Source organism: Narcine bancroftii, chromosome 9 (genome assembly GCF_036971445.1).
Source record: "Narcine bancroftii isolate sNarBan1 chromosome 9, sNarBan1.hap1, whole genome shotgun sequence".
NCBI classification, from domain to species: Eukaryota; Metazoa; Chordata; class Chondrichthyes; order Torpediniformes; family Narcinidae; genus Narcine; species Narcine bancroftii.
This window is the reverse complement of record NC_091477.1, coordinates 29,853,200-29,879,988: the sequence shown is the minus strand read 5'-3', so window position 1 is coordinate 29,879,988 and position 26,789 is coordinate 29,853,200. Positions and strand designations below refer to the sequence as shown.

Genomic DNA, 26,789 nt, shown 5'->3' with positions numbered 1-26,789 from the left:
TTTTTATTAAAATGAATGATATAGCATCTTACTTAAATCTAAACTTAACCCCATCTATGTGTATATGTATCAGCAAAATCATTACAACTTCGGCACAATTCTTGAAAGTCAATTCCTAAACTTCAGTCTTAAAAATACTGTGTTGAAACTCAGAACTTTTAAACTGATGTTCAGAAGTAATTATGAAGTAGGTGAAACATTGAGTCATCATACTGCCTTTAACTTGTGAATCCTTATCAAGTTGCTTCCACAGAAATGTCTTTTCCTACAAATGGTTCTCACAACTCCCCTTTTCCCTGCGTAGGAGAAGTGAAATGCATGACTTCCACAAAGCTTCCAAGACCCAAGCAAGAGTCAGACAAAATGACCAGCAGAATGGTCATGGAAGGTTAATGTTACCCCTAACCAGGAGAAACAGCAAAATTGTCCATTTCATACAAAGTCACTTCATTTCTGTCTAGTTGCTCATTAATCAATCTTGCTTCTTCAAATGTCTCAGTCACATGACTTGCTTTATCAATACCGAAATCCTCTCTTTCAATTTCCTAAAAAAACACAACTCATAATCATATGACCTATAAATGTCCCATCTGGACTTTTGTTGTTCCAAACCATTAACTTTGTTTATGGTTCCTACTTGATGGTGCCTTCTGTTTTGTTGTGAAAGGTTTTCAGTCTGTGTTGACCCTTAAAGCGTGGTTACTAAATGTGAGCTTATAACAACCAACAACAAATTCAAATCACATTTGAAAATGTTATGGAAACAAATGATTCAAATGTGCATTAAAGGAAACCAAATTTTAAGGCATGGTCACCTTTACCAAGGCTAAAAAAAATTTTTAAACCATCTCCAATTTCCCTTTTAAGTTTGTGATGTAGTGGGGCGAGTGGTCGCACAGCGCAGTATCACAAACTGTCACCAGCACGGTTCTGCTGGCGTGCGAATAATATGGACAGCTGAATACTCACCTAATTGACTGCACACGAGAGATCCTGAGTGCCGAGGAATGACACGTTGATATGTTGAGTCTCCTGCCGGAAGGCACGGGACACTCGTGAGGCTTAATTTAAACCTGCCGGTCCCATGGATCAGCAGCAAACTTGTAGTGGTGTCCCACCTTGTCCCGTGAGGCCCGGGACATGCAGTATATAAAAGGAGCTCGTAAAAGTCTGAATAAATCAATCTTGAGGTGTGTGTGTGTTTGTATTACTTTAGTAGCTCTACCGTAGTAGCCGCTACAACAGAGTATTTTTCATGAACTACTGAAATGATCATGAACTATTATGGTTGGGGATGGAGTTCCAGGATTTTGATGGCAGCAAAAATTTGTCTAGTGTAGTTCCAAATAAGAATGGTGCATAGGTTCATTAGATTGTATGTGGCCCTGATCTCATGTGCATTGGTCCAGCTGAGCAGCACAGTGAGATGCTGCAATGCATGCATTGTGTGTAGGCAGGCAAGATAGTGAATGTTATTTCAGATACAGGACATGTACCTAGAAGTTCAACTTGGGTTGATACTGCCAATCAGTAGCAGAAAGGTTCTGATTTCAATGGAAGAGAAACAGAAAAGAACGCACTTCCAATTGAGAACTAATTTCACAACTTTGACATTCAACAGGATTATTTCATCCAAGATATAGTCTTCAGGCAAGTGAACAATATTCATCATATCCCAATTCACATCTGATAGATGGTGAAAAAGGATAGATTTTTTTTTAAAAACAGTTCACTTGTGGCTGGGTATCCAGCTTCTGACTTGCTCTCTGATCACAACGTATGTCTGTATACAGTCAACATTAAACCCCAGGAGTGCAGGATGTTCATAGAAGTTAAGAATGTCATGCAATTCAAAGGTCACGAGGTGGCTGGGATTAGATCTTGGAAATGGTCATCATCTGCTACATGCATTTTGTGCATGAATATAGTCCTTGGTAGAAGTCTTGATAACAATGTAGTTTCTTATGTAGAAAGTTATGAAACAATGTTAAACAAAAAACAATTAAATGCACAAGTTTTGTTTAACGAACTAATGGTCACCTTAAGAAGCCAGAGCTAAAGATTTAGAAGAAAAAAAAGGTTTCAAAATATATGAAACAAATTCCATCCTCAGAAGTCACAGGAGAAATCCATGGTTTGGAACCTACTGAAAATTAATCAAGGATTCCAACTTATGCAGTGATGGACAATAAAAGCAAACAAGAACAAAATGTTTCCTTCAAATTCTACTTTACAATCATTTCACAGTTTCAAATTAAAATTTCCTGCAAATGCCTGGTTTTGACAAGAATTTAAGAAATGCAAATCCAGTTTAAAACTAGCTCTTTATAACAGAGCAGTTAAACCAGAAAGTCTGCAGATGTTATGATTGTAGATTTTTAGATTGGACGTGGACAGGGAGATTTTCTCGTTGAGCACCTCTGCTCTGTCTCCTTCCAGTGGCCAATCATTTCAATTCTATGCCCCACTCCCGCGGTGACATGCCCGTCCATGGCCTCGGACACGACCAAACTGAGGCCATCTGCACTCTCTAAGCAGATTGCAGTAACATCAACCTCCTGATTCCATTAGAGGCCTCTGTCCTGTCTCTCTCGTTCCTGATCCCTCTGTCTCCTTTTCTCCCACTCCCATTCAGAGAGCTATCCCTTCCTCGGCTTTTTTCTCTGCCTCCCTCCCACTCATAATCATCTAGGACTTCATGCCTGTGCTTCTCCCCTTGCCCCTCCCCTCCCCTCACTGATTCATTCAGCAGTCTGCCAGCTTTTTGCTCATAGCTTGACAAAGAGCTCAGATGAGAAATATTGGTCTTGTATCTTTGCCATAAAAAAAAAGCTGTGTGACTGGTTGAGTTTCTCCAGCAATTCGATGCATTAAACTACAACAATGCAGCAAGATTAAGAGTACATTACCTTTAAAATGTCCCTCATTCTGGTTTCAGAGAACTGGGTACGGTTGTCAAGCTGCATGCAAGAATGCTGCTGCATTTCATTCCATTTGGGGAAAAAAAGCATTCTTCCTCTGCTAATTAAAAATTTACTTTTGGTTAAACTGCCGAACTTTAACGGAGAGTTCATACATTCAGACCATATGAAAGGTCATAAGTATTTGTTTATAACCTCTATCAAAATAAACTGATATCTCAAAATTATCTTGCATCCATATCCAAAGTGCATATGGATACACATTATATTAAATTATGCCACTTCTACTGGTTGAGGTGATATTTTTTTCATTATACACTCCTGCAAAATAAAAATCACTTAAAACATCTCCAGCTAATGCAAAACATGCAGTTATCAGGGTATGGTTAATAGTCATAGATTGGATATTATCATTAAAACACAATATATTAGAAATGAAAAGATGACATCTAGAAAATAAAGGTGCTCATAACTTATTAATGCATTGCTGTAGCATTAAAACAGTATACAAAGAGAAAAGATTTGTGAAAATAGGAAGAACAAAAATAAACCTGGAGCAATGTGTGCATTTTTAGTCGTTTAAAGGATACCCTTAGAGGGAGAGGTTAGGATTCACTTCACAGGTTTAAGAAATGGTGTGTTTGCTATGAAGAGTAAGACTAGATTGGCCCAGGTTTATCAGAGTTTGAGGCGTAAGGGTTGATCTCGCTGAAACTGTAAACTCTTACGAAGCTCACCAGGCTGGTTGCAGGGAACAGGTTTCACTGACTGAGGAATTTATAGCCAGGGGTTAGACTCAGGATAAGTGGATGGCCATTTAGAATAGAGACAAGATGACAAAATTCATGCAAATAGTGGTAAATCTTAAAATACCCATCCTGAAAGGTAGTGGAGGCTTATTTCATTCAAAACCAATTAATAGATGTCCTAACATTAAGAAAATCAAGGGGATTGGGAATAATGTAGGAAAAAGCGTATTGAGGTAAATCAGCCATGATATTGATGAGCAAGTGGACAAGCACAAGGGGCCAAATACTCTTATTTACGTCACATTAAAGCAATTCCAAAGCACAGCAGAAGACTACTTCAAAATGACCTGCAGTTAGATGATTTAAGAATACATGGCCAAAAAGCAAGAGCTCAATAACCACCTTTATAGGAAGGGACACTGGAGTGTCATCCAGATCACACTTGAACCTTGTCAGGAACCCATATAAAAAAAACTCTGAAAAAGTTTGTATCTACTCTTGAAATCCACCTCCAATTATCCAAAAGGCAAGACAATTTCCAAAAGTTTGATACATCTGACACCATCTTGATTGCCCCATATCTCGAAAATGTTCATTTCGTAAAAAAAAAACACCTCACTCAAGAAATCATGTTTACGACATCCATTCTATTAGGACTTAGCTGGATAAAGGATGATCTATTATTTTTAAGTCTTTATGAAATACAACTGGCATGATGTTCTTTCTCCTTTCCACCTCCACCCCATCCCCAAGACAGATTTGCTCTTGAAACCCTGGAATAAATCATAATCTCCTGTGACATTGCACACTGCTGTATCAGGCTTATATTAAACTATATTTGAACATTCAAACCAACAGATACCTGGTGCTTGTCAGATCATCTTCAAAGTTGCCGAACTTCTGTAATTAAACAAGTTTAAAAAAGCAAGAAATTTGAGTTGTATATTGGTTCCTCATTGCTTCTGGTGCTTTTTAAAACTGAAAGCAGAATAGTTTAGCATAATTTCCCGTGATCCAGTTTAACTTTAATATTTTTTGCATACTTAGAAAATGTGCAGGGTGCTTGCTTCTGAATTTCCATGTTAAAAAATGGAATAGAATAAGTTTATACAACTATGTCAAGGCCTTCTATGAGCCAACCTTCAAGACAACAAAAGGAAACCTTTGCAAACATGTGATGCATGGCTGCAGCAGTAAGCATTCAAAACCCGAGGAAGACTGTACAACAGGCTTTATTCAGTTAAAAGTCTCTGCTACAGTGGTAGCTGTACTGGTGACTCCTGAGTGACTGGCTCGAGAGGGACCGGCTCAGGATTATATCCTGGGCAGTTGACTGACAGCCGGGAAGGTGGAGTTAGGTCTATTCAGGTCGGCTGATTGACAGCTGGTCAGGTGTGGTCTGTCCTCTGCTGATCTCCTGCAGGTACACTGGCAGTAAGCTAGTGGTGTATCACCACAAAACACAACCTAGATCCAATTATTGAAATCGAAGGAACTTGAAGTAAGTTATCCATATAGTGAAACACGAAAGTCTGCAGATGTTGTGATTGTAGTAAAAATACACCAAAATGCTAGAACTCATCCAGTCTTTTCAGCATTTATTGCCAACATTTCGGGTCTGAGCCTTTCTTCAAGGAATAAGTTAGAAGCAAGAAATCTCAGAATTCAGACTAACAAAAGGTGTCAATTGAATATGATAAGGGAAGAGGTAAGAATTTATCATGTTTGTGTGAAAGTAATTGGATATGATAATATCAGATTCCATTCCATTCCCTTGCTGAATCTCCCAGTGGCCACCTATTTCAATTCTCAACCTATTCCCTCACTGACATGTCTGTCCACAGTCTCACGCATTGCCAGACAGAGACCACCTGCAAATTGGAGGAACAACACCTCATCGTCTCTGACTGGGCACCCTCCATTTGAATGGCATTAATATAATCTTCCCTGGCTTTCATTAAACCACCCTTCCCCTTCACTATTTCTTCCCACGTCACCTCCCCCCCCCAGCTCTGCCTCTCCCTTCCCGGTTTCCTTTCGCACAAATATGATATATTTTTAATCTCATCCCTTTTCATATCTGATTAATTCCCTTTTTGGTCTGGGTTCCTCCCCCAGCCAGCATTGTCTGAATTCTGAGACATTCTGCTTCTGGCTTATACCTTGAAGGCGGCCTCAGGCCTGAAACATCAGCGATATATTTTTGTCTCCTATCGATGCTGAAAATACCAGATGAGTTCCTCCAGCATTTTGGTGTGTTTTTACAGATATAAATGTCGACAAGTTTCAACTCAAGTCAAGGTCATTCAAGCTTATTCTAAGTCATGTTTGAATGATTATCCAACCAACTGTGATATTTCATAAAAGTAATTGTTGAGCTAAATGACAGGCAAATTTATCTGTAAATATTGTTTGTTGGAATGATAGGATTGAGATTTAAGTGAAACCAAACTTTCCCCAAGTACCTGTACAAGGATTCATTACATGCATTTACATTGCCATAATGTGTGCTATCCAAAAAATATGCTGGTGAACTGGAATTTTTGAAAAAAAGTTTGCAAGCCAATGTTTGTTACCCCAAATTAAAATATTTCAGAATTTATGGTTATGAACAAGTCATGAAATTTGGTGTTTTGCAGCAGTAATCATAGAGCAAACATTCATATTACCATCATCTTATGACATTACTATATCAAAAAAATTAAAATAGGCACAAAAAGTAAGGCAGTGTTTTTGGTTCATTGATTATTCAGGAATCTGATGGCAACAGGGAAGAAGCTGAACTTGGGCCTTTGAGTGCTCGACTTTAGGCTCCTGTACCTTTTTCCTGTTAGTAGCAGAGTGAAGAGGGCATTGCCTGGCTGGTGGGGATCTTTGAGGAGAGAGGCTGCTTTTTTAAGGCACCGCCTGATGTAGATGTCCTCGATGGAGTGAAGTCGCAGGCTGAGTTAACAACCCTCTGGAGTTTATTCTTGTCCTGAGAGTTAGCACCTCCACACCAGGCAGTGATGCAGCTCTCCACGGTAGCTCTGTAGAAGTTTATGAGGGTCTTTCGGACATAGCAAATCTCCACAGACACCTCACAAAGTATAGCTATTGACAAGACTTCCTTGTGATTGCATCAACGTGGAGGCTGCGGAACAGATCCTCTGAGATGTTGACGTGCAGGAATTTGAAATTCTTGATTGCCTCCACTACTAAGCCCTCAATGAGGACTTTATATCCTGATAAGTTTCCTTGATTCTTTTGTACTGATGGCACCATACAGAACATGTTCTACAACAATACATGCCCAACAATATCTTGAAGAAGAACTGCAAAACACAGCACGCCTAATTCTACCAGTACCCTTAAAAAGTCACCACCTTCATCCCCATTGAAATTATTTGTACCCAAACAATTGCCTTTCAAACAGAATTTGTGACAATTCTTTGAAAAATAATCCTTCAAAAGCCATAAATGTTGCTTTGCATTTGATGCCATTATTGCAATGGAGTTAAGCCATGAAGAGTCAGCATTATGCACAGTGAACTTTATCTTACACTGGTATTTATTTCTGCTTTGAAACTTCAGTCTGTCCCCTCTCACTCTCACACTGCTGAATGCCACATCTAGCTATGAATCCCTGAACCACACCACATTCCAGCTCTGCTTCAGGGGCAATCCCCTAACTAATGCAGTGCAGGGTGGTAGACTGATCACCTGCTGCTAGGACAGCTAGCAAGATCCCATCAGCATCCTCCCTATCAATCATCTCTCACCAGGGCCACTGAATGTTTTCGACACAAATCGTCCAGTTTAAACAAAAATTTTGAAACATTTATTTATTTCAAACTATTTTATTTTTCTCCCCCACTGAGGAAATCCCCTTCAAAACCACTTAGATCGAGAAAATCTTCCTATCCCATGGCAGCTAATCCCTTCCTTTCATATTATGGGGACTGCTTTGCTTGCAGTGAAACACAAAAGTTTGCAGATGCTGTGCTTGTAGGAAAAAAAATAAACAGAAATACTGGAGGAATTCAGCTAATCTCAGCTGATCTCATAGAAGCTAATGATATAGAATCGAAGTTTCGAGAGTATCGGGCCCAAAATGCCAGCATCTATGGATGCTGCAAAACCTGCAGAGTTCCTCCAGCATTTCTGTGCTTCTACTCCTTTGCTTGCATCAAATTATAATCCCACTATGTGTAATTGGCAATTTTCCCAGGCTGGGAGCAGGGAAAACAAAGATGGACAAGAAAGACTTGTACTTGCCAGCAGGAGAACAAAAGATATTATCAGAAAGAGGCAGCAGAAGATGTTTGAAGAAGAATACAAGCATCATTGTGGGGTAATAACCAGGGCCTCTGGGTTTCAAATTTGCCATCTGCAGCAGTCAGAACTCCAAGCTCAGTTTGCCATGGATCCCATTGCCTGTGGCTGGACTTCATCCAAACTGGTGAGGACAGAGGAAACATTTTTCACCTTGCAGTATAATACTCACAAAGAGCTATTACAGAAGCACTCCATGCAAAGAATCAACCGATCTCTTTATCTTTGACAAACACCAGCTCGAGAGGTGACCAAGAAGATGATAGGTTGCCACACAAATCAAGTGTGTTTTGTACCTCAGTTGTTTGGTGGCAGTAACAATGCTTGGCAAATCTTATGGGAACATGACATCCATTGATTGTATGCACATCTTGTGAGCAGAGGAAACTCTGACAAGATTATGGATTCTGCCCCATTGTTAAGAAGCCAATGTGTGACTGAAGACAACACATCAGGCAGTCCACATCTTGACAGAATTCAAAATGCGTACATTCTCTAGCATTCCTCGGCATAGCTGCATTTCAACCAAGAATAAAATTAAAAAAATAACTCTTGACCTGTTGTGTTTAGCAAAAGAGTTAACTGAGTCAACTGAGCTTTCATAAGAACCAGAAAATAGTGATGGTTCAAAGTTTTGAAATAGAGGGAGAACAAAGATAACATGCTGTGCCAGTTGCATTTTAACCATCGTTGTGGACAACTCTATCTACAACCAATGCCAATGTGCAGAGAAACAATGATAATCATGTGGCCTCAAGAAACCATAGAAAGCATAATATTTGCATCCTGAATTCTCAAGGAGCTCTCCAGAATGCATCAAGATCCGTTGAAGCATCTGCCACGGTGATGAAACACTCATCCCACCAGTTACCAGGCAGGAGTTGTTACACAGAGTGGCAATAAGACAGCAACAGCACAGGTGGAAGGTTGTCCAGCCCAGGCAGGGCCTTTCTGACCAGGGTCATCTTGGAAAAAAAAAGGAGTGATACAGGAACCTCGACTCCATGTGCCTTGTTCAAAGTTCAACAATTGATCTTTCCTCTTTTACTGACAATGTTATCTTTTCCCAAAAGTAAAAATCTCGAAACAAAAATTATGCCAAAGAGCAATCAAAAACATTACTCACACCTTCACCATCAGACTCCTCAACGACACTCAATCAGAGACTCATTTAAGGACTCTTACTTGTGCAATTTATTGACTTTCTTTTTGTTCTCTCTGCATTGTTGTCAGTTTGTTTACATTTATTGTCTGTTCACAGTTCTTTGTTTCCATATTTTACGCTGTGTGTAGTTTATTTTTTGAAATACCAATTAGTGGTAATTCTGCCATGCCAACAGGAAAAAGGAATCTCAGGGTTGTATGTGATGTCATGTATGTATTCTGACAATAAATCTGAAATCTGAGATTCACTCAGCTGCCTTGCCAGTAAACGTTCAAGTCACTGCCTACAAGTGACTTGACTTATTCATTATAGGCTCCTGACTTTGTGAGAGAACTATGGATAAGTTGGACTAACAACCTCAAGCCACTCTGTGGCCAACTTACACCACCCTCAACAACAAGGTCCAGGGTTTAGATATTGGGGAAAAGGACAAGTGCAAAATGTCTCCTGTTATTTGTTCACCCGCAGTACTGCATGTAATTCAGGCCATGCTATTTTACAAAATAAAAGTGGGACCTAGGAGAAAATTGAGATTTTAGTCTTAAAAAGTGGTAAGGACAACTACAATTTTTTTGGAAAAAATAATGATTAAAAATGTATAATCAAAACTTTTTTTAAAAATTGAAGAACATTTCCCGCTGAGTGAACCAGAAACAATTGAATGCAGACTGGAAGATAATTGGTAAAGGAACCGGGATGGAGAAATGAAGGAGCCTTTTTTTTTAAATTAAACATGATATGGTTTTCATGCTAAAAAGCAAAATTGAATTTTCAAAGGAGAAGTGAATATACTCTTGAAGAGAAAAAAAAATTGCAGGACTGAAAATGTAACGGATTTGAATTGTGCAAGAGATGTAAACAGCCAGCAGTCATTGATGTTTTATAATAGAATCATTGTTAATCAGCATAGAAAAGGTCTCCTCCACTCATCTTGCCCCTGCTGACCAATGACCTCCCATCCACACACAGTCTATTTTCCCTCTCTATGCCCATCATCTCCCCCCACCATGGATCATTTTTAAGAACCAATTAATCTACCAACAGAACATTGGGGATGCAGAGGAACATTCAGGAAAAAGTGACCTGCTCAAAGAGTTTACAAACCTCCACACAGACAGCAGCCAATCGGATTGAACGTGGGACTTAAGATTTGCAAGGTATCAGGTTAACTGAATGCAAATGTTCAATCATTTAAAGATTGGTTGAGTAAGAAAAAACACCAAGACTAATTAGAAAACAAAACAGAAAACAGTTAATGTGTGCACATCCTGGTTCAAAACATAATTATTAAAATATGTCTGTGTATTATTGCCCATGAGTAAAACACGACTTGGAATAAAACTATATAATTGAGCTAAAAAAAAACCATCAGGCTGCTCAGAGCCCTTCCACATAATTATTTGCCATTTAATAATCTATTAAAAAGGAATGTTTAACCAAGTTTCTGGTTTATAACACACTTTGAAAGGAGTCCCTTGTTCACCTTTGAACGTTGTTATCCTCACCTAACTCGCACCATTGAGCGTGCAAATGCTCCACTTCATTGCTTTCACATGACAGGACATTTACCTTTGTATCCATCCTATGCCTCAAGACAACAACACTCCAAGACACACATGTCAAACTCTGGCCCGCGGGCCAAATTTGCCCGCAAGATCATTTCAAAAATGTATTAGAGGTGGCCCGCTGACCGCCGCGCCAGTATAGCGCATGCACAGTAATACAACAAATCCCAGAATGCATTGGCGGCAGCCTGCTAATCGCCCCCACCTCCTCTGTTTACGTTGCAGGGTCTCACTGTGGACTCTGGTTTTGGGGCCTGGCCGGTGTCAGGGGAAGCCAAGGCCACTTCCCAGCACCCAGAACCGGAGGCCTCGGGCCTGACCTCGCCAGGACCGTTGCCCACTGCCCCTCCCTGCCGCAGTCCGATCCGCGACTCACGGTGACGGGGCCGCTGATCTGCCGAGATGCCGCCCTGCAGCGAGAGCCGATGTCCCCGCACTGTCGTTGTCCAACCCAATCGCCCGCAAACCCCGCCCTCCCGCACACAGGCCTGAGTAAGTATTATGAGCTTTAATCTCAGGATAAAACGATCTTCCAATAGTTTCATGTCACAGTGATAAATATATTCCTGGTTAAAAATGGTCCTGCACCTGGATACAAGCTCATTAGGCATAAAACTTGAAAAGTGTGTCAATCAAAGGATATCTGTATCAATGGAAAAAGGGCATGGCAAATAACCCTGCCCACAATCAGTCACCCATTTGATTGTTTCAGGAATCTTGTTATTCTCCCACATTCTCAATAGCCCTCAGATTTTACTATTCGACAGCACACTAGCAACATTTGACAAATCCTCTATAGAGAAATATTATTTATTTAATATTTTATTTCTCATTTGTTAATGCTTCTGGAAAGAGTTTATCCCAAACTATTATTAAACATTTATTTTAATAAGAAAAAGTTTAACATTACATATGTTGAAAGAAGAGAAAACATGCAGATGTTGTTGAAAATTTTCAATCGATATTTAGTTCGGCCCTCGACTTAGTCCAAGTTTTTAATTTTGGCCCTCCGTGAATTTGAGTTTGACACCCCTGCTCCAGGATATTCCACCCTAAATATTAAAACCATAGATAAAGAAAGCATTGGGTCACATTATGTGTACCACTTTAATGATCACACTATATTACACAGGATACACTTCTATCTTGTATTTCATTAGCAGAAGGATAATTATCTCAAATAACTGTCCACTCTGTCCAAACCATGTTGTTAAGGAATGGTACTCACACTCAGGGGTCCATGGAACATCCTTGGTGCAGGAGAAACTTTGTGGTAGGCAAAATGATTGGAGAAGATTCTTAAGGATAGGAATCATTCATGTTTGGAAAAGCATGGACTTGTTTGGAATAGTCCATTTAGCTTTGAGTGGGGCAAGTAGTGTCTTATAAACTAAATAGAGTTTTTCTTTGAGGAGATGAAGATTATTGTGATGGTAGAGCAGTGGACATTACCAGCATAGACCTGAGCAATGCATTGAACAAGGTCTCCATGGCAGGCTGGTTCAGAAGATTTAGGCATATGCAATTCAGTAACTTTGCAGATTGGGAAGTCAAATGCATGTAAAATTTGCATTGTTTTTCCATTCAAAGGCTTTTCCTACCTTCCAGAGTGTCCATTCACACACGAATGACCAGGACTCGAAATCTCTGTTCCCTTACGCGATTTTACACTGAATATCAGAAGTGCTCTAAGTAAAGAGGTGGGACTTGCAAATACGTACTATTCATTAACCCATTGTTGTGGACTGCCTGCAGTTCAGTTTAGACTGCAGGCAGTCCACAAAAATGTGTATGGGTGCTGCAGGAGAAATTTTAGAAATGGAATGAGTCACTTTCTTCCATTCTGAACCTTCTACAAAGACTGCGCAGCAGGAATTTTCCAAAAAATTCCAGTAACACAGTGGCTCTGTAAAATCCATAAATGTCAGGTGTCCAAGGAGCATTTATAGACAAGGGGTTCTTGGCGTGCAAGTTCATAGCTCTCTGAAAGTGGCTACACAAGTGGACACCATGGCAATGGTAGTTTATGGAATCCTACACAGTGTGTGGTTAATGAGTAACTTTTAAATTTCTTACTCAGGCAGAACTCCAGAGCTGTACACAGTACTTCAACCACAAAATCCAGCTCCTTGAATCTCATTCTCTGTTAAAAACACTACCTCCCCCATATTTTCTCACTTGATGTTCTTAGCTGCCTTGTTTTTGTTGTTATTGCTTCTCTCAAATTGGAAGTCATGTAGCCAAGAATAAACAGAAAGCTTCAGATTTCCAAGTTTTAGAGAGCTTCTTTCAAAAGTCAGATTCTCTTTTTATTAAACATGGTACTTTAAGTGACAGTCAAATCCTCATCCACTGCTTCATGTTTACGAGTTTATTGTCATATACATTGTGTATGTGCACCAAATGTCTTCCTTGCTGCAGCTGATGAGATCATTCACTTTAAAAAAATACACACAATTGAATTAAAAGCTATACATAAAAAAAAGATATTCTGTTTTCCTTGTGCAAAAGTAACTTGAAATAATTCAGACAATCTTTGTGGTGTTGGAGCAGTCCATGATGAGTGGAACAAGGGATGTTCAAGAGTCTGATAACTGTTGCTTTCCAATGGTTATTAAACCTAGTGGTACTGGTCTTCAGGCTTCTGTACCGAACAATGAGAAGAGATAGAACATTTAATGACATGACAAATCTCCTCAAACACCTAAGAAAGTAGAGACATTGATCTTCACAATTGCTTCAAGATTCTTTTTTTTTGTCACATAATAAAACAGGTGTAACATTACACAAGATTGGTTTTCATCTGTCTTAAGACAGACAAATTTGTCATCAGCAGAAATTGTCAGGTGCCTCTTACAGTCAGAGAAAGAGAAGCTAAAGAGTCCTTAGAGTCATCAAATGTCTATGGATTTGCCTCCAGTGCTTCTGCAGCCTCCGCAGCCACACAGACACCAATTCAATCCATGGGTGACGCGAGCTCCAGATCTGAACCTCCGACATGATCAACAAGCCTTCACTGCCTTCTCGCATGTGCTAACTCCTAGAGAGGATCTGAAATATGGACTCCCATGAATTCACAGTGTCTAACCCTCTCTGCCTCCATACCATCAATACAGACAGTTGCATGGTAGCTTGGCCTCCTCTTCTAAAATCAACAATAAGTTCCTTGGTCTTGGTGACATTGAGAGCAAGATTGGAGAATGTGGTTGGGTGGTGCCAGAAGACCAATTTCCATCCAATATTCTGAATAATTATTTCCAGTTGTTCAGCCAGCAGTGCTGGTAATGCAATTGAAAAATGCAATTGTTTAAATTTTATCAGAGCAAAATATTTTCACTTTTATCTTTTCATTGGGGTCATCTTGTCACTTTTGTAGCTCTGGGCTTGCTCTGCTTGCAGGGAACATAACTCAGAAAATGTTGATTTAACTAGAGCAAAATATTTCATTTATCATCCAAATTTTCTCTCCCCAGTTCCTGCCTAATCCTATCATAATTATCCCTTCCCCAATTTTACATTTTACCATTTTGTCTTCTCTTGTCCTTGACTACAGCTATACTGAAGGTCAGAGAATTATGGTAACTATCACTGAAATGCTCTCCCACTGAGACATCTGTCTGACCAGGTTAATTATCCAAAACTAAATCTAGTATGGCCTCTCCTTTAGTCAGCTTGTCCACATACTCTGTCAAGAATCTTTCTTGGACATGCAGTAAGGAGGTACCAATCAATATTTGGGAAGTTGAAGTTTCCCATAACAATAACATTGTTATTTCTGCATCTTTCCAAAAACTGCCTACTTAGAGGCCATCATTGTGCCAGGGTGTATTTGAGGTCCTATAGACTACTCACAATACAATGGTTGCTCCCTTCCTGTTTCTGACTTTCGCCCACTTTTACTCAGTAGACAATCCCTCCACAACATCTTCCCTATCTGTACCTCTAATATTATCCCTGAGTAGTAATGTTACTCCCCCTCCCACCCCCCCCCCCTCACCACTTTCATTTCCCATCTTATCTCTTTTAAAACATTGAAACCCCGGTACCATCATCAACCAATTCTGTCCTTTGGCAGCCAGGTCTCTGTAATGGTATAACATCATAATTCTGCAAACTCATCCATGATCTAAGATTATTTCCCTTATCCCAATACCTCTTGTACATTTAAACATGTTTAAACACATTTGAAACATTCCAAATGACTACATTTATAAACATTCAACTGCCTGTTGTAAGGTAAAAACATCATGAGATGGGACCGGAGAAGGAGTCACCCAGTACTAAGGAGTAACAGAATGCAGATGTGACCTTGTACACTCAAGATAAGCTTTGCACTAACAAGAATGATGTGCAGCAAGCTAGCAGAGAAGGATAGCAACAGTTTATTCATTGGACAATGTCATGGTATGATAATTTACTAAGTACGTATCCTGAGGTATAAAAAAAAACACCACTTGCTGATAACGGCAGAATGCGCCTTCTCCAACTAACACTGTTAGTTGCAAGTGTTACAATCCGGTAATAAAGAACAAAGAACCTTGATTTCGACTCAGTCTGGTGTCTGACTCACTCATTCATGAACAAAGCAGACCTAACACTGTCCAACCTCATAAACTCACTACATATTACATTAACCTTTCTACCATCTGCTCTATTTTTCCCTCTAATTCGGGTTCCCATCCCCTATGAGACTAGTTTCAACTCTCCACAATAGCTCTAGCAATCCTGCCCATAAGGATATTGTTTCCCTCCGGTTCAGATGCAGCCTGTCTTTTGTACAGGTCATACCTTCTCCAGAAGAGATCCCAATGATGTACAAATCTGAAACCTTGCCCCTGTACCAACTCTTCAGCTATGCGTTCATCTGCCATAACATTCTATTCCTGCCCTCACTGGCATGTGACACAGTCAGGAATCTAAAAATTACCAGTCTGGAGGTCCTGCTTTTTAATCTTCTTCCTAACTCCCTAGGTTCCCTCTTCAAGACCTCATACAATTTCCTATCCATGACATTGATACCAACATGGACCATGACATATGACTTCTTGCCTTCCTGCTTGAAAATTATGTGGACTCAATCTGAGATGTTTCTGACCCTGGCATTTGGGAGGCCACATACCATCCAGAGTCTTGATCTTGTGCGCAGAACCTCCTATCTTTTCCCCATAACTATCAAATCCCCAATCATGAGAGCTTGTCTCTTCTCTCCCTTTCCATAAGACTATAAGACCTGAAATAGGCTATTTGGCCCATCGAGTCAACTCCATCATTCTATCATGAGCTAATCCATTCTCCCACTTAGCCTGACTCTCTACCTTCTCCCCATAATCTTTGATACCCTGACTATTCAGATACACCCAACAACTTGGCCTAGTCAGCCATCTGTGGTAGCAAATACCAGAATTTCACAACTCTCTTGCTAAAAACATTCCTCTGCTTCTCTATTCAAAATGGGTACCCTGCAACCCTGAAGTTGTGCCCTCTTGTCCTTGACTCCTCTACAATGGGAGACAACTTTATCACATCTATTCTGTCCAAGCCTTTCAACATCAAAATGCTTCTTTGAGGTCCCTCCCATTCTTCTGAACTCTAAGGAGTACAGTCCAAGCGCATTAATATTTCTCATTAGCTAATCCCTTCATTCCAGGAATCATTCTTGTGAATCTTCTCTGAACCCTCTCCAATGCCAATGAATCCATTCTTAAATAAGGAACACTAAACTGTACCCCATACTCCAAGTGTCATTTAAAGCCAATGACCAGTGTCATTTAAAGCCTCATCATCACCTCAGCTCTTGTATCTTATTCCTCTCAATATTAATGCTAAAATTGTTTCAGAATCAGAATTTATTGTTATAAACATGAGTCACAAAATTAATTGTTTTGTAGTAGTTTTACAGGTGCAATTAAGTTTTCTTTAAAAAATAAACACAAAAGAAGAGAAAGTGAGGTGATGCCAACCGTTCATTGTCCATTCAGAAATCTGATGTCAGAGGGAAAGAAGCTGTTTTTCAAACCATTGGGTGTTAGTCTTCAGGCTCCTCTACCTCTTCCCTGATGGTTGCAGTGAGAAAAGGGCATGGGCTGGGTGGTGAGGATCCTTGACAACAGAGGCTGCTTTATTGAAACACCACCTCTTGCAGATGTTCTCAATGGAGTGAAGTCTAATACCCATGACACTGGCCAAGTCCACAAATCTCTGTCCTATGCATTGGCGCCTCCATACCAGTCAGAATGCTTTCCACATTATACCTGTAGCAATTTGTAAGTCTTTTGATGACATATCCAATCTCCTCATATTCCTCATGAAGTATGTCATTTGCAAGCCTTCTTTGAGATTGCATCGACATGGAGGCACCAGGATATATTTTCAGAGATAATGACATCCAAAAATTTGAAGTTCTTAACCCTTTCCACTGCTGACTCCTCAATGAGGACTGGTTTGAGTTCTCCTGATTTTCCCCCTCCTGAAATCCACTATCAATTCCTTAGTTTTACAAGGTTGTGGTTGTGACACCAGTCAACCAGCTGATCTATCTCACTTCTGTATGCTTCCTCATTGCCATCTGCTGTGATTTTGCCGATGACTGTGGAGTCATTGGCATATTTGTAGATGGCATATTCATTGTGCCTAGCCACACATTAATGTGTGTAGAGAGAGTAGGGCAGTAATCTAAGAATGAAGCATTGCCTTTGCCTTCTTCACCACCAACTCAAGCAAGAGGCTAACCTTAAGGATAACCTGAATGAGGACTCCAGTATCCCTTTGCACCTCTGAATTTTGTCACCATTAAAGTAATAGTCTGCCCATTTCCCCATCTGACTACTGAATGATCTGGAGTTCATCAAGCTCTAGTTCTCTAATATGGATTGTAAGGAGCTGCCGCTGGATGCACGTTTTGCAAGTGTAGACATCAGGGACACTTGTGCTGTCTCAAATTTCCCACATCCTGTAAATGGAGCATACCACTGCCATAGTTATCATTATAAAAGGTCTTATCTAACCTTACCTGCTGCACGTCCTGAGCTTGGCGAAGCATTGGAGCTAAATCCTTTAACTCTCTACTCAGGATCAGAATCAGTCATGAACAAGTCATGAAATCTATTGTTCTGCAGCAGCATCCCAGTGCAAACATTCATATAAACCACCTTACAAAAATAAATCAAAACAGTGCACAAAAAGTCAAAGTGAGGCAGCGTCTGTGGTTCATTGATCATTCAGGAATCTGATGACAGTGGTAAAGAAGCTGTTCGCGTGCTGCTGAGTGCTCATCTTTAAGCTCCTGCACCTTTTTTCCTGATCACCTCTTGTAGATGTCCTGAATGGAATAGTCTGGTGCCCATGATGTCAAGATAACAACTCTCTGGAGTTTTTTCTTGTCCTAATTGTGGGCATCTCTGCACCAGACAGTAACTCAACCAGCCAGAATGCTCTCCACGGTACACCTGTAGAAGTTTATGAGGGACTTCAGTGACATACCGAATCTCCTCAATCACCTCACAAAGTATAGTCGCTGGCGACCCTTCTTCATGATTGCATCAACATGGAGGCTCTAGGACAGATCCTCAGAGATGTTGATATCCATGAATTTGAAGTTCTTGCTGCTCTCTCCACTATTGATCCTTCAATGAGCACTGAATTGTGTTCCCCTGCCTTCCTCCTGAAGTCCACAATCATCTCTTTGATTTTGTTATTGTAGAGTACAAGATTGACACCATTCAATGAACTGATCGATCTCCCTCCTGCATGCTTCCTCTTTGCCCTTTGTGATTCTGCTGACAACTGTGGTATTATCAGCAGATTTGTAGATAGCATTGGAATTGTGCCTGGCCACATAGACAGGTGTGCATAGTGAGTAGGGCATACCTCCTTGAAGTGCGCCTGTGTTGCTAGTCAGTGAGGTCGAGATGTTGTTTCCAATTCATACTGACTGTGATCTTCTGATGAGGAAGTCAAGCATCTCACACAATGGTCACTCCACTAAAGCTCTTCTTCCCTTTATTGGCTACAGCTAATTAGCCAATGTAGAAGTTTAAACAAGCACCTTCCTTTCCCAGTGATTTTTTTTCCTTCCAAGTCCTGCGCTTGCAGCTCCCGATGAGATACTAAATGAAATAAGGCCTGATGCCTCATCAATTTCCTCTGAGCTATTCTATTCAAAAGAGGGATTAATGGCTTCAATCCAGAAGCCAGGCAAGACCAACCACCCTACCACTAGTCAAGTAAAATGGAAGATCTAGGAAGAAATCTATTGTACTGCAAATTAAAGGTTTTAACTTTAATAAAGGTTATTACATTTAATTGTAAAAAACCAGAGCTGCCATCCAACATTACAAATTGCAGAGACAAATGTGCACAAGACTCAGGCTAATCAATTTTTTCCAGGTTGCAATGTAAATAGGTCAGATATTTTAAAATTCATATTCATAGACAAGGCCATTAGAATATTCAATGCACAGACCAAAGTAATTAAACAAAATGTGGCACTTCAAATTGAATTAGATATATCCAAGCTAGACAAAACATTTGGTACTCGTGGATTTGAATATAATTATGGAATTCATTAATCTGAGTTCAAAGAAGTATAGCTCTTTTAACCCCAATGTAGAATAGTTTTTTTGGAGATAAGTCAGGCAACAAATTGTCTTCTATACAATAACAAGCAATTAATGAAACCAACTGAAGCAGTAAAAACGTGCTCACTGAAACATTGACAACAGTAGCTCCATAAAACAGTTTGAATCATGGAAAGTGCTAATAAGATGAAATTTGTGGCTTGTTTCAATATATTTCCACAAACATATTTACTATTATCCAACAAGTTTTAGTTTGACTAACTACGATTGAATATATTTGAACCCAATAGAAGATTCCTTTTAAACCTCATTAAATAACTCTTAACACAGGGACAATTAACAGCTACCAAATATACAATGTTTCAGTCCAATTACTCGAATTACCTGCCTTTTCTAAATTAAATAATAATGACCAATTTACTTCAATGGAAAGCCTTAATTTTACAACACACTGAATGCAGCTGTGCTCAACAAAGCTATCCATCAATTATGTTAATTTCTCTTTGGAACATAACAAAAAGTTATAATTTCCCTAACATTAATTAATCATGTGGGAAAAATGCCCTTTAATAAAAATCTCCAAATGTGATCATTTTTAATATTAATTTTACTGAAATTTAACCAAGTGAATTTCTAAAGATCTGTATAAATGCATATTTTCATATTTTCAAAAGAAGTATATTTATGTTCTCAATAATTGGTGACAAAACCAATTTTTAGAAGTCCAGTGCTTATCACCAGGGACAGGTATAGGAACTGTATTTATTCCTGAAAACATATTATTGAAACACGTCTTTATTGACCTGATATATATCTACAGTGTCTCAAGAACCTCTATAAATCTGTGCACTTCACTCCAATGATATTATTCCATTTGGAAAAAAACTGACATAGCCTCAAGATTCAGGGAAGGAGATTTAAGGCAGAGATGAGGAGGATGTGTTTCTCCCAGAGAACAGTGAATCTGTAGAAATCTCTGACCAAAGAAGCAGTAAAGACTGCCTCATTAAGTAAATTTAAGATAGGTAGATTTTTTTGCATAGTCAAGAAATTAGGAATTATGGTGGAAAGGCATGTAGGTGAGTCCATGACCAGATCAGCCCTGTTTTTATTCAATGGTTGAGCAGGCTCAATGAGATCGATGGCCATTTCTTATATTTTTGTGTTCTCATGGAGGCAATAATTAATCATTGTTGCCCTGTAGCAGCCCGCCACCCAGAAGACAGCCCAACACAGAAGATGGCGACTGAATGTGGTGATCAGACAAGGCCTGCGCAGGCTAATGGCCTTAATGCTGCTGGCGTCATTTCCGCCGACAACAGTGGGAAAACCGGACCCAGCAGCGGGAAACTAGTCCTATATAAGCAGGGACAGAAAGTGCAATAAACCAGTCTTGACTATAACCGCAACAAGTGTTGGGTTGTTCTTCGACTCTCTGCTGTAGCAACTCATTACAGTCCCAAACAAAACTGGGGACAGGGATAATTTATTGAATTGAAATGAATTGTTTATTTGTCTCTTGTGTCAAAATACATTAAGAAGCTTTGTTTTTCATTCTGTCTGAGCAATCCAACTCATACAGCAGTGACAGAGTGAGAAATTTACGAGAAGATGAATCAAGTGCCTTGGAGGCCCCAGGAGGAACAAGAGGCAGGCTTGTTGAGATGGCACAGCAGTAATCTAGGTCTTATCTGAATAGAGGAATACCCTAGGCATGAGACCATCTGACCCTGCCCAAAGATATCACTAAGTTACAAGATCATGCAGGAAGTTAATGCCTTTTTATCCTGGTTTGGTCAAGAAGTGAATGCATCTTGTCTGCTCATTGCTGCGCATACCAAAGCGTTAGTTGGCTCTTTCTTTGATATCTATAAAAATACTCCTTTGTTTGGTTCTGGCATTTTTGCTTAGCTTTATTTGATACTCTAATTTTTTCCTTCTTATTGTTTTGATCTCCCTTTGCTACTAATATGTCATCTCATTCAAAGAGGGAAAAAAATTGGTCATGTTATCATAAAGTGAACTGTTTTTTTAAATGCCAAAAAATGACCACAGCTGTCAGTAAGAGCAATTATATCTTACTTTTTGCTTTTTTCTTGTTGAAAGTGCATGATGTAAGTCATTATACAATAGTGGAAAACATACATTGATTCATTTATCATTTCTGTCAGGTGTACTTTGTCACTCTTGGTTAATCGTAATTACTCCAGAACATAATTAAAAAAAAGCAGGGTCAAGATTGACATTGTCCTTGATGTGTTTTTACCTGTCAGTAAAGAATTTTTATTTGTCTCATTGAAACTGGCATTGAATATAATTTTTCAGCATAATGGAAGCAAAATTGAATGGGAAAAAAAGTGATGGTACCTTGTCAATAAACAAAATAAAAAGATATATTCCTCAAGATCTTACACCTCTGAATAGAATAGTTATGGAGCAAGAGGATCATCTACACAATGTACATCAAGCAGATCATCTGATCTTCCACCTTGAAAGATGCCTATTCATCTGACTGGCTCAGTCCACAGTTTCCATCTTTCTACTGTCACCTTTTTGCATTTCCTGTTACCTGTACCTACAACTCAATTAGACTGACTGATAGTCCTAAAAGTAGTGATTCTGTGGAATGTAAAAGAAAAAGACGACATGACTTTAATAGGTCTTCTGTATCTCAGAAATAGCCTTAAATTAAGAACTGGAAGGGAAGGAGAAACTAAAAAAAAAGTGGGCTGTCAGGACCCCACGTCCTCACATGCTTTATCACATAGAAATTAACTGGTAGGCAGTTGGTATGCTGGCTTTAATTTTCCAAAGTTTCATGAGAATGGAAGATAGCAAGCAAAACTCCCTTTATTCAAGAAGTGGATACTATAGGCTGTTGCAGAGAAATTGTTGAAAGCTATTATTAGAAATATTGTAAAAAATAAACCATTGTAATCAGGCAAAATGAATATGGTTTGGTGAAAGGGAAGTTATGTTTTACCAGTGTTCTATAAGGAGATTACAAGTGCCAATAGATCTACTAGACATAGGCTTGTTCAAGGCATGTGATAAGGTCCTGCATGAAGCATTGTAGAGAAAATAAAATCAGTGTAAGGTGTAACATTTTAGTTTGGATACAAGAGTGACTGGCTAATGGGAAACAAGGAGTAAGCATCGTTTGGTATTTTTCTGGTAGGGAACATGTAATGAACGAGGTTCCTCTGATATTAACATGAGGCTCAGTTTTTTACGACCTTCTGTAAGTGACTCAGATGAAAACATTGAAGAAGTGGTTGCTGATCTAGATGGTGGAGCTATGAAGAGGACACGAGTAGAAGAACAAGTGGTGGAATGAGTAGTAAAAGATCCTGCAAATGAACTGAATTTGTCTGTTTTTGACAGGAAATATTATAAAAGAAACATGATAGAGAAATTGTGTAAAAATTGGTGAACTCTCAGATGGTCTGGGTTTCCACAGCATAATTTGCAAAACAGTAGAATGCCGATTCAGTAAGTAATTAGAAGAGTTAATGGAATATGATTTATTTCCATAGAAAATAAATACTAAAGGTTACGATTTAATTATAGGAAAATGGAAAGGCCACCAAGAAATAGATCGGAGAGCAATCCACAGGACTATAAGAGTGGCAGGGAGTATCAGAGACAGTACCACCTGAAGAACAGCTTCTTCCCACGGGCAATGAGAATGGTGAATGACCAAAGGACGTGCTCACACTAACTATCAAGACTCTCATTTGTACAAAACCACATTTATTTCTTTACTTTTATAGATATAATATTTGTCTGTATGTGTGCTATGTCTGGTTGTGTGTCTGCACTTTTTTCACTGAAGACCGGAGAATGCTGTTTTGTGAGTTGTACTTGTACAATCAGATGACAACAAACTTGACATGTAGACTACTGTGCAGTATGGTCTCCTATTTCAAAAAGGGTGTTAATACACTGAATACAGTTCAGAGAAGATTTTCTAGTACATAGAATAGGCAGGTTATCTTATGAGGAAAGTTTGAACAGTCAAGGCTTATATCTACTGATATCAATGAAAGGTGATTTCACAGAGAAATAAAAATTGATGAGTCATCAATTGTTGGAGGGGATATTTCCTTTAGTTAGAAAATCTAGAAATGGAGGCCATGATTTAAATGTAAGGTTTATTTATTTTAAGACAGAGATGAGGTGAATTCACTTCACTCACACATTCATAAATTGCTGATATCTTTCTTCAAGTGCCAGTGGAAGTAGAGTCTTTCTATTTTGGTAATTTGGGTTTATGTAGTTAAAATTATGAGGAAGAAAGGTTCATCAAATGAAACACTGGATGGTTTCAAGGTTTAGAAGAAAGGGGTGAGTGTGTGTGCGTGCACGCATTATACTCCATGAATCACTCAGGCGATCTTGTTTTCACTAAGAAATTGCATTTTATATCCCCATAGATGAGAAAAGCAATACTACATTCATACATCCTGATTGAATATTCACTTCAGTCACTGTCTAAACACAAGGATAGTAAAGACAAGCAATATGTCCCAATAAAAAAATTAATTAAAAATAGAAAAGAGAGAAATGCAACATCTGCCTGCTATTATTTATTGTAAAAAAAGAGGAAACTTCTTAATAGCAAAAGCCATCTTCATTTTGTCTCCAGCTTCTTGATATCCAAAATGAAGCCACGGGGGAGAAAAAAACAAGTAAATTGGATTTCAGTGCAATATTCCTGACATTGAGCTACCAGAGGCACAGATACAATGAGCTAAACTGATGCTTTCTGTTCTGAAGTGTTGTCGTTTTGATGGCTGCTCCTATTTGCCAGAGCCTGAACCTAATCTCTGCAGAGCTCTATTTGTACTATTTATGCAGAATGAAATAGAATATAGCAGCACAGAAATAGACCATTAATCCCAACATGTCCTTGCTGGAATTTATACATCACTGGAGCTTCCTCCTGTCCTTAAACACTACATGCAAACTATATTAGTATTTCCTTCTCCATGTTATATTTATCTAGCTTCCCCTTAAAATGCTTCAGTGCAATTTACTTGAACGGCTCCTTCAGACATACTTATTCTTCTCCTAATAGAGAATTTTTTTTGGTGAAATATTTTCTTGATTTCTTGTTGACTTTCCTAACTTAGTTGTCATTGGTTTATCACTTGCTCTATCCAATTCATCAGAATCTTTAGTAACTTTAAACATGCTTACAAGGCCCCTGCCAGATGTCCTCTTCATTTCTCCTCTCTTTAAGAGAAAAGGAACCCACATGATTTATCAATCCCCGATTTTAAATCTGACAGTTTTGCTCTCAACCGACTCAATCTTCTTTACATCCTCTCTTATATCCTTATCAGGATAAACTATGTCTGGAGCTGCTACCCAATATCTCTCCATAGATCAAATGACTTGGTCCAGATTGGAGAATTGCTTCAGACGAATGTTCTGAAAAAGCATCCATTAAAGTTTTGTCAGATAACAAATCTCTATTTCCTAGGTTGGCTGCTGTCAATATTATGATGAATTTGGAATAGCATACTGACATTTAAAACCAGAGGTTTCATTTTTCCAATTGAAATTAATTGGATCTGGGATCCTGGGCTAAGTGTAAATGGATGCAGAGTGCAAGAAGCAATTTCCCCAGCAGAGGGGACTCTCGGCAAAACTAGATTTTGCTGGACTCATCGAGAGATGAAGGAATATACTTATCAAGATGATTTAGATCTTTATGGCAACTAATAGAGTACCATTTGCTCCAATCAATGTTAACTCACATTTCTACTTTTTAATGTATTCTCTCCAGAAATAATTCCCAATATTTAGTTTTGGTTTTGAAATTGATCTGTTTAGCAAGATTTAAGTGATTTATGTTCTTTTACTCCTGTGTTATTTGCTCCTTTGCACCATTTAGTTTTTCTCCCAAGGTAGTGTATTTTCCTCACAAATTTGCAATACTTCCAAGTGATCTTCATTGAAAATCATTTCTCTGTAGCTTGCCTGTTCTTAAAGACTAGTGATTCCATGCTGTCATTTGTTATTCACAGTGATGACTCTCAGCCACCCAATAATTCAATATCATCCATAAATTTTGAAATGTTTAAAAAAAAATTTCAGGTATCAATTGTGATCAACAGTGTTCAAGTCAGTGAAATGAGTCAGTTAAAAGTCGAATCTGGACTATTTCAGAACTGTGCAGGCATATACTCAACCTTGAGAACACATTAATGTTCTTGTTAATTAGTTGTATCAGATCCAGGCAATACACCTCTGCTAGCTCAGACTTTGTAATCAATCTCCAGTTCTGCAATCAATCTAGTTTGTCATCAAAAACAATCAGTTACTATAAATCAACAACACTGTGAGTTCATTCCATGGGAGTTTGCCATATGAAAGTGTCCAATTTTAAAATAGGTCCACAGCTTCAAAATTCAAAACCATAATGCTGTTTTAAACTGACTCATAAGTAAACACGCAGTTTTTGAAGCAAACATAATCAAAGAAAAATTCAATTGCAACCTAACAAAATACCGTTCTCTGATCCACAATACAAACCAGGCAAGCACACAGCCAGACATAGCACACCTACACAATAACGCACATAAGCTATAGATATATATATATATGTATGTGTGCAGGACATAGATATTCATACATACATATAAATAACTCAATAGATTATGCTTTGCAAATATTAGAGACGCAGATGGTTAGTGTGAGCATTCTCGCTGCCCATGGCAAGGCTGTGCAGGGTCTCTGGGATTTAGGTGAACAGGACACACTGCATGCCTTAACTAGTCAGGTTTTAGAAAATGTACGGATCTGTGCAGATCCTGTATCAGGATTGGTAAATTAAAATGATCTACAATTCAATCCTAACTCATGCAAAAGATGAAATAAAAGAGGGAAGGTTTAGATAGAATTAAATATGTCAAAGAAAATCATTGCATGGACGGCACGGTTTGCGTAGCAGTTAGCGCCACGCTGTTACAACGCTAACGATTGGAACCTGTCTATAAGGAGGTTGTACTTTCTTTCTGTGTCTGCATGGGTTTATCCCCCACCATTCGATGCATTTGGTGTGGCCTCATTAACAGAAGTGCTGGAAGTAGAGATAAAATCCAATATAGTGATAATGACCTATTTAACTAGAATGTGTTGACTGCTCTCACTCCTGACTCACATACTATGAATGTATTAACATGATTTGCACTCAGCTGATAACATTTCTTGGTTGAAAGTATGTGGGTATCCAATGGTCAGATCCCACACAATGGCATAACTGAAGCATCCCATGGAGCTTCACTCACAAATATGACAAAAAAACCAAGATACAGTACTCCAAAGCTAGCCTTGCCCCTGGCAAAGAGTTTAATGAAGCTCTGCCTTTTTTGCTATACTAAATACTTCTTAAGAATTCAAAACTGTTTTAATAGCCTTGGAAGTTCCCTAAAAATGGTGTAAAATATAAATAATATTACTTGAAACTTTAAAAAAAATTGAACTATCAT

At 38.9% G+C, this 26,789-nt stretch overlaps 1 protein-coding gene across 1 annotated transcript in view; it reads right to left on the bottom strand.

The window, feature by feature from the left end:
• slc23a1 (solute carrier family 23 member 1) overlaps window positions 1-17,339 on the bottom strand; it is a 63,430-nt gene extending 46,091 nt beyond the window's left edge. The window contains exons 1-2 of the mRNA XM_069899023.1: window positions 17,256-17,339; window positions 447-545 (exon numbers count right to left, since the gene is read on the bottom strand). Of these exons, the coding sequence (XP_069755124.1) occupies window positions 447-545; window positions 17,256-17,339 (183 nt within the window). The remainder of the gene's footprint in view (window positions 1-446; window positions 546-17,255) is intronic.
• Window positions 17,340-26,789: the final 9,450 nt, after the last annotated feature.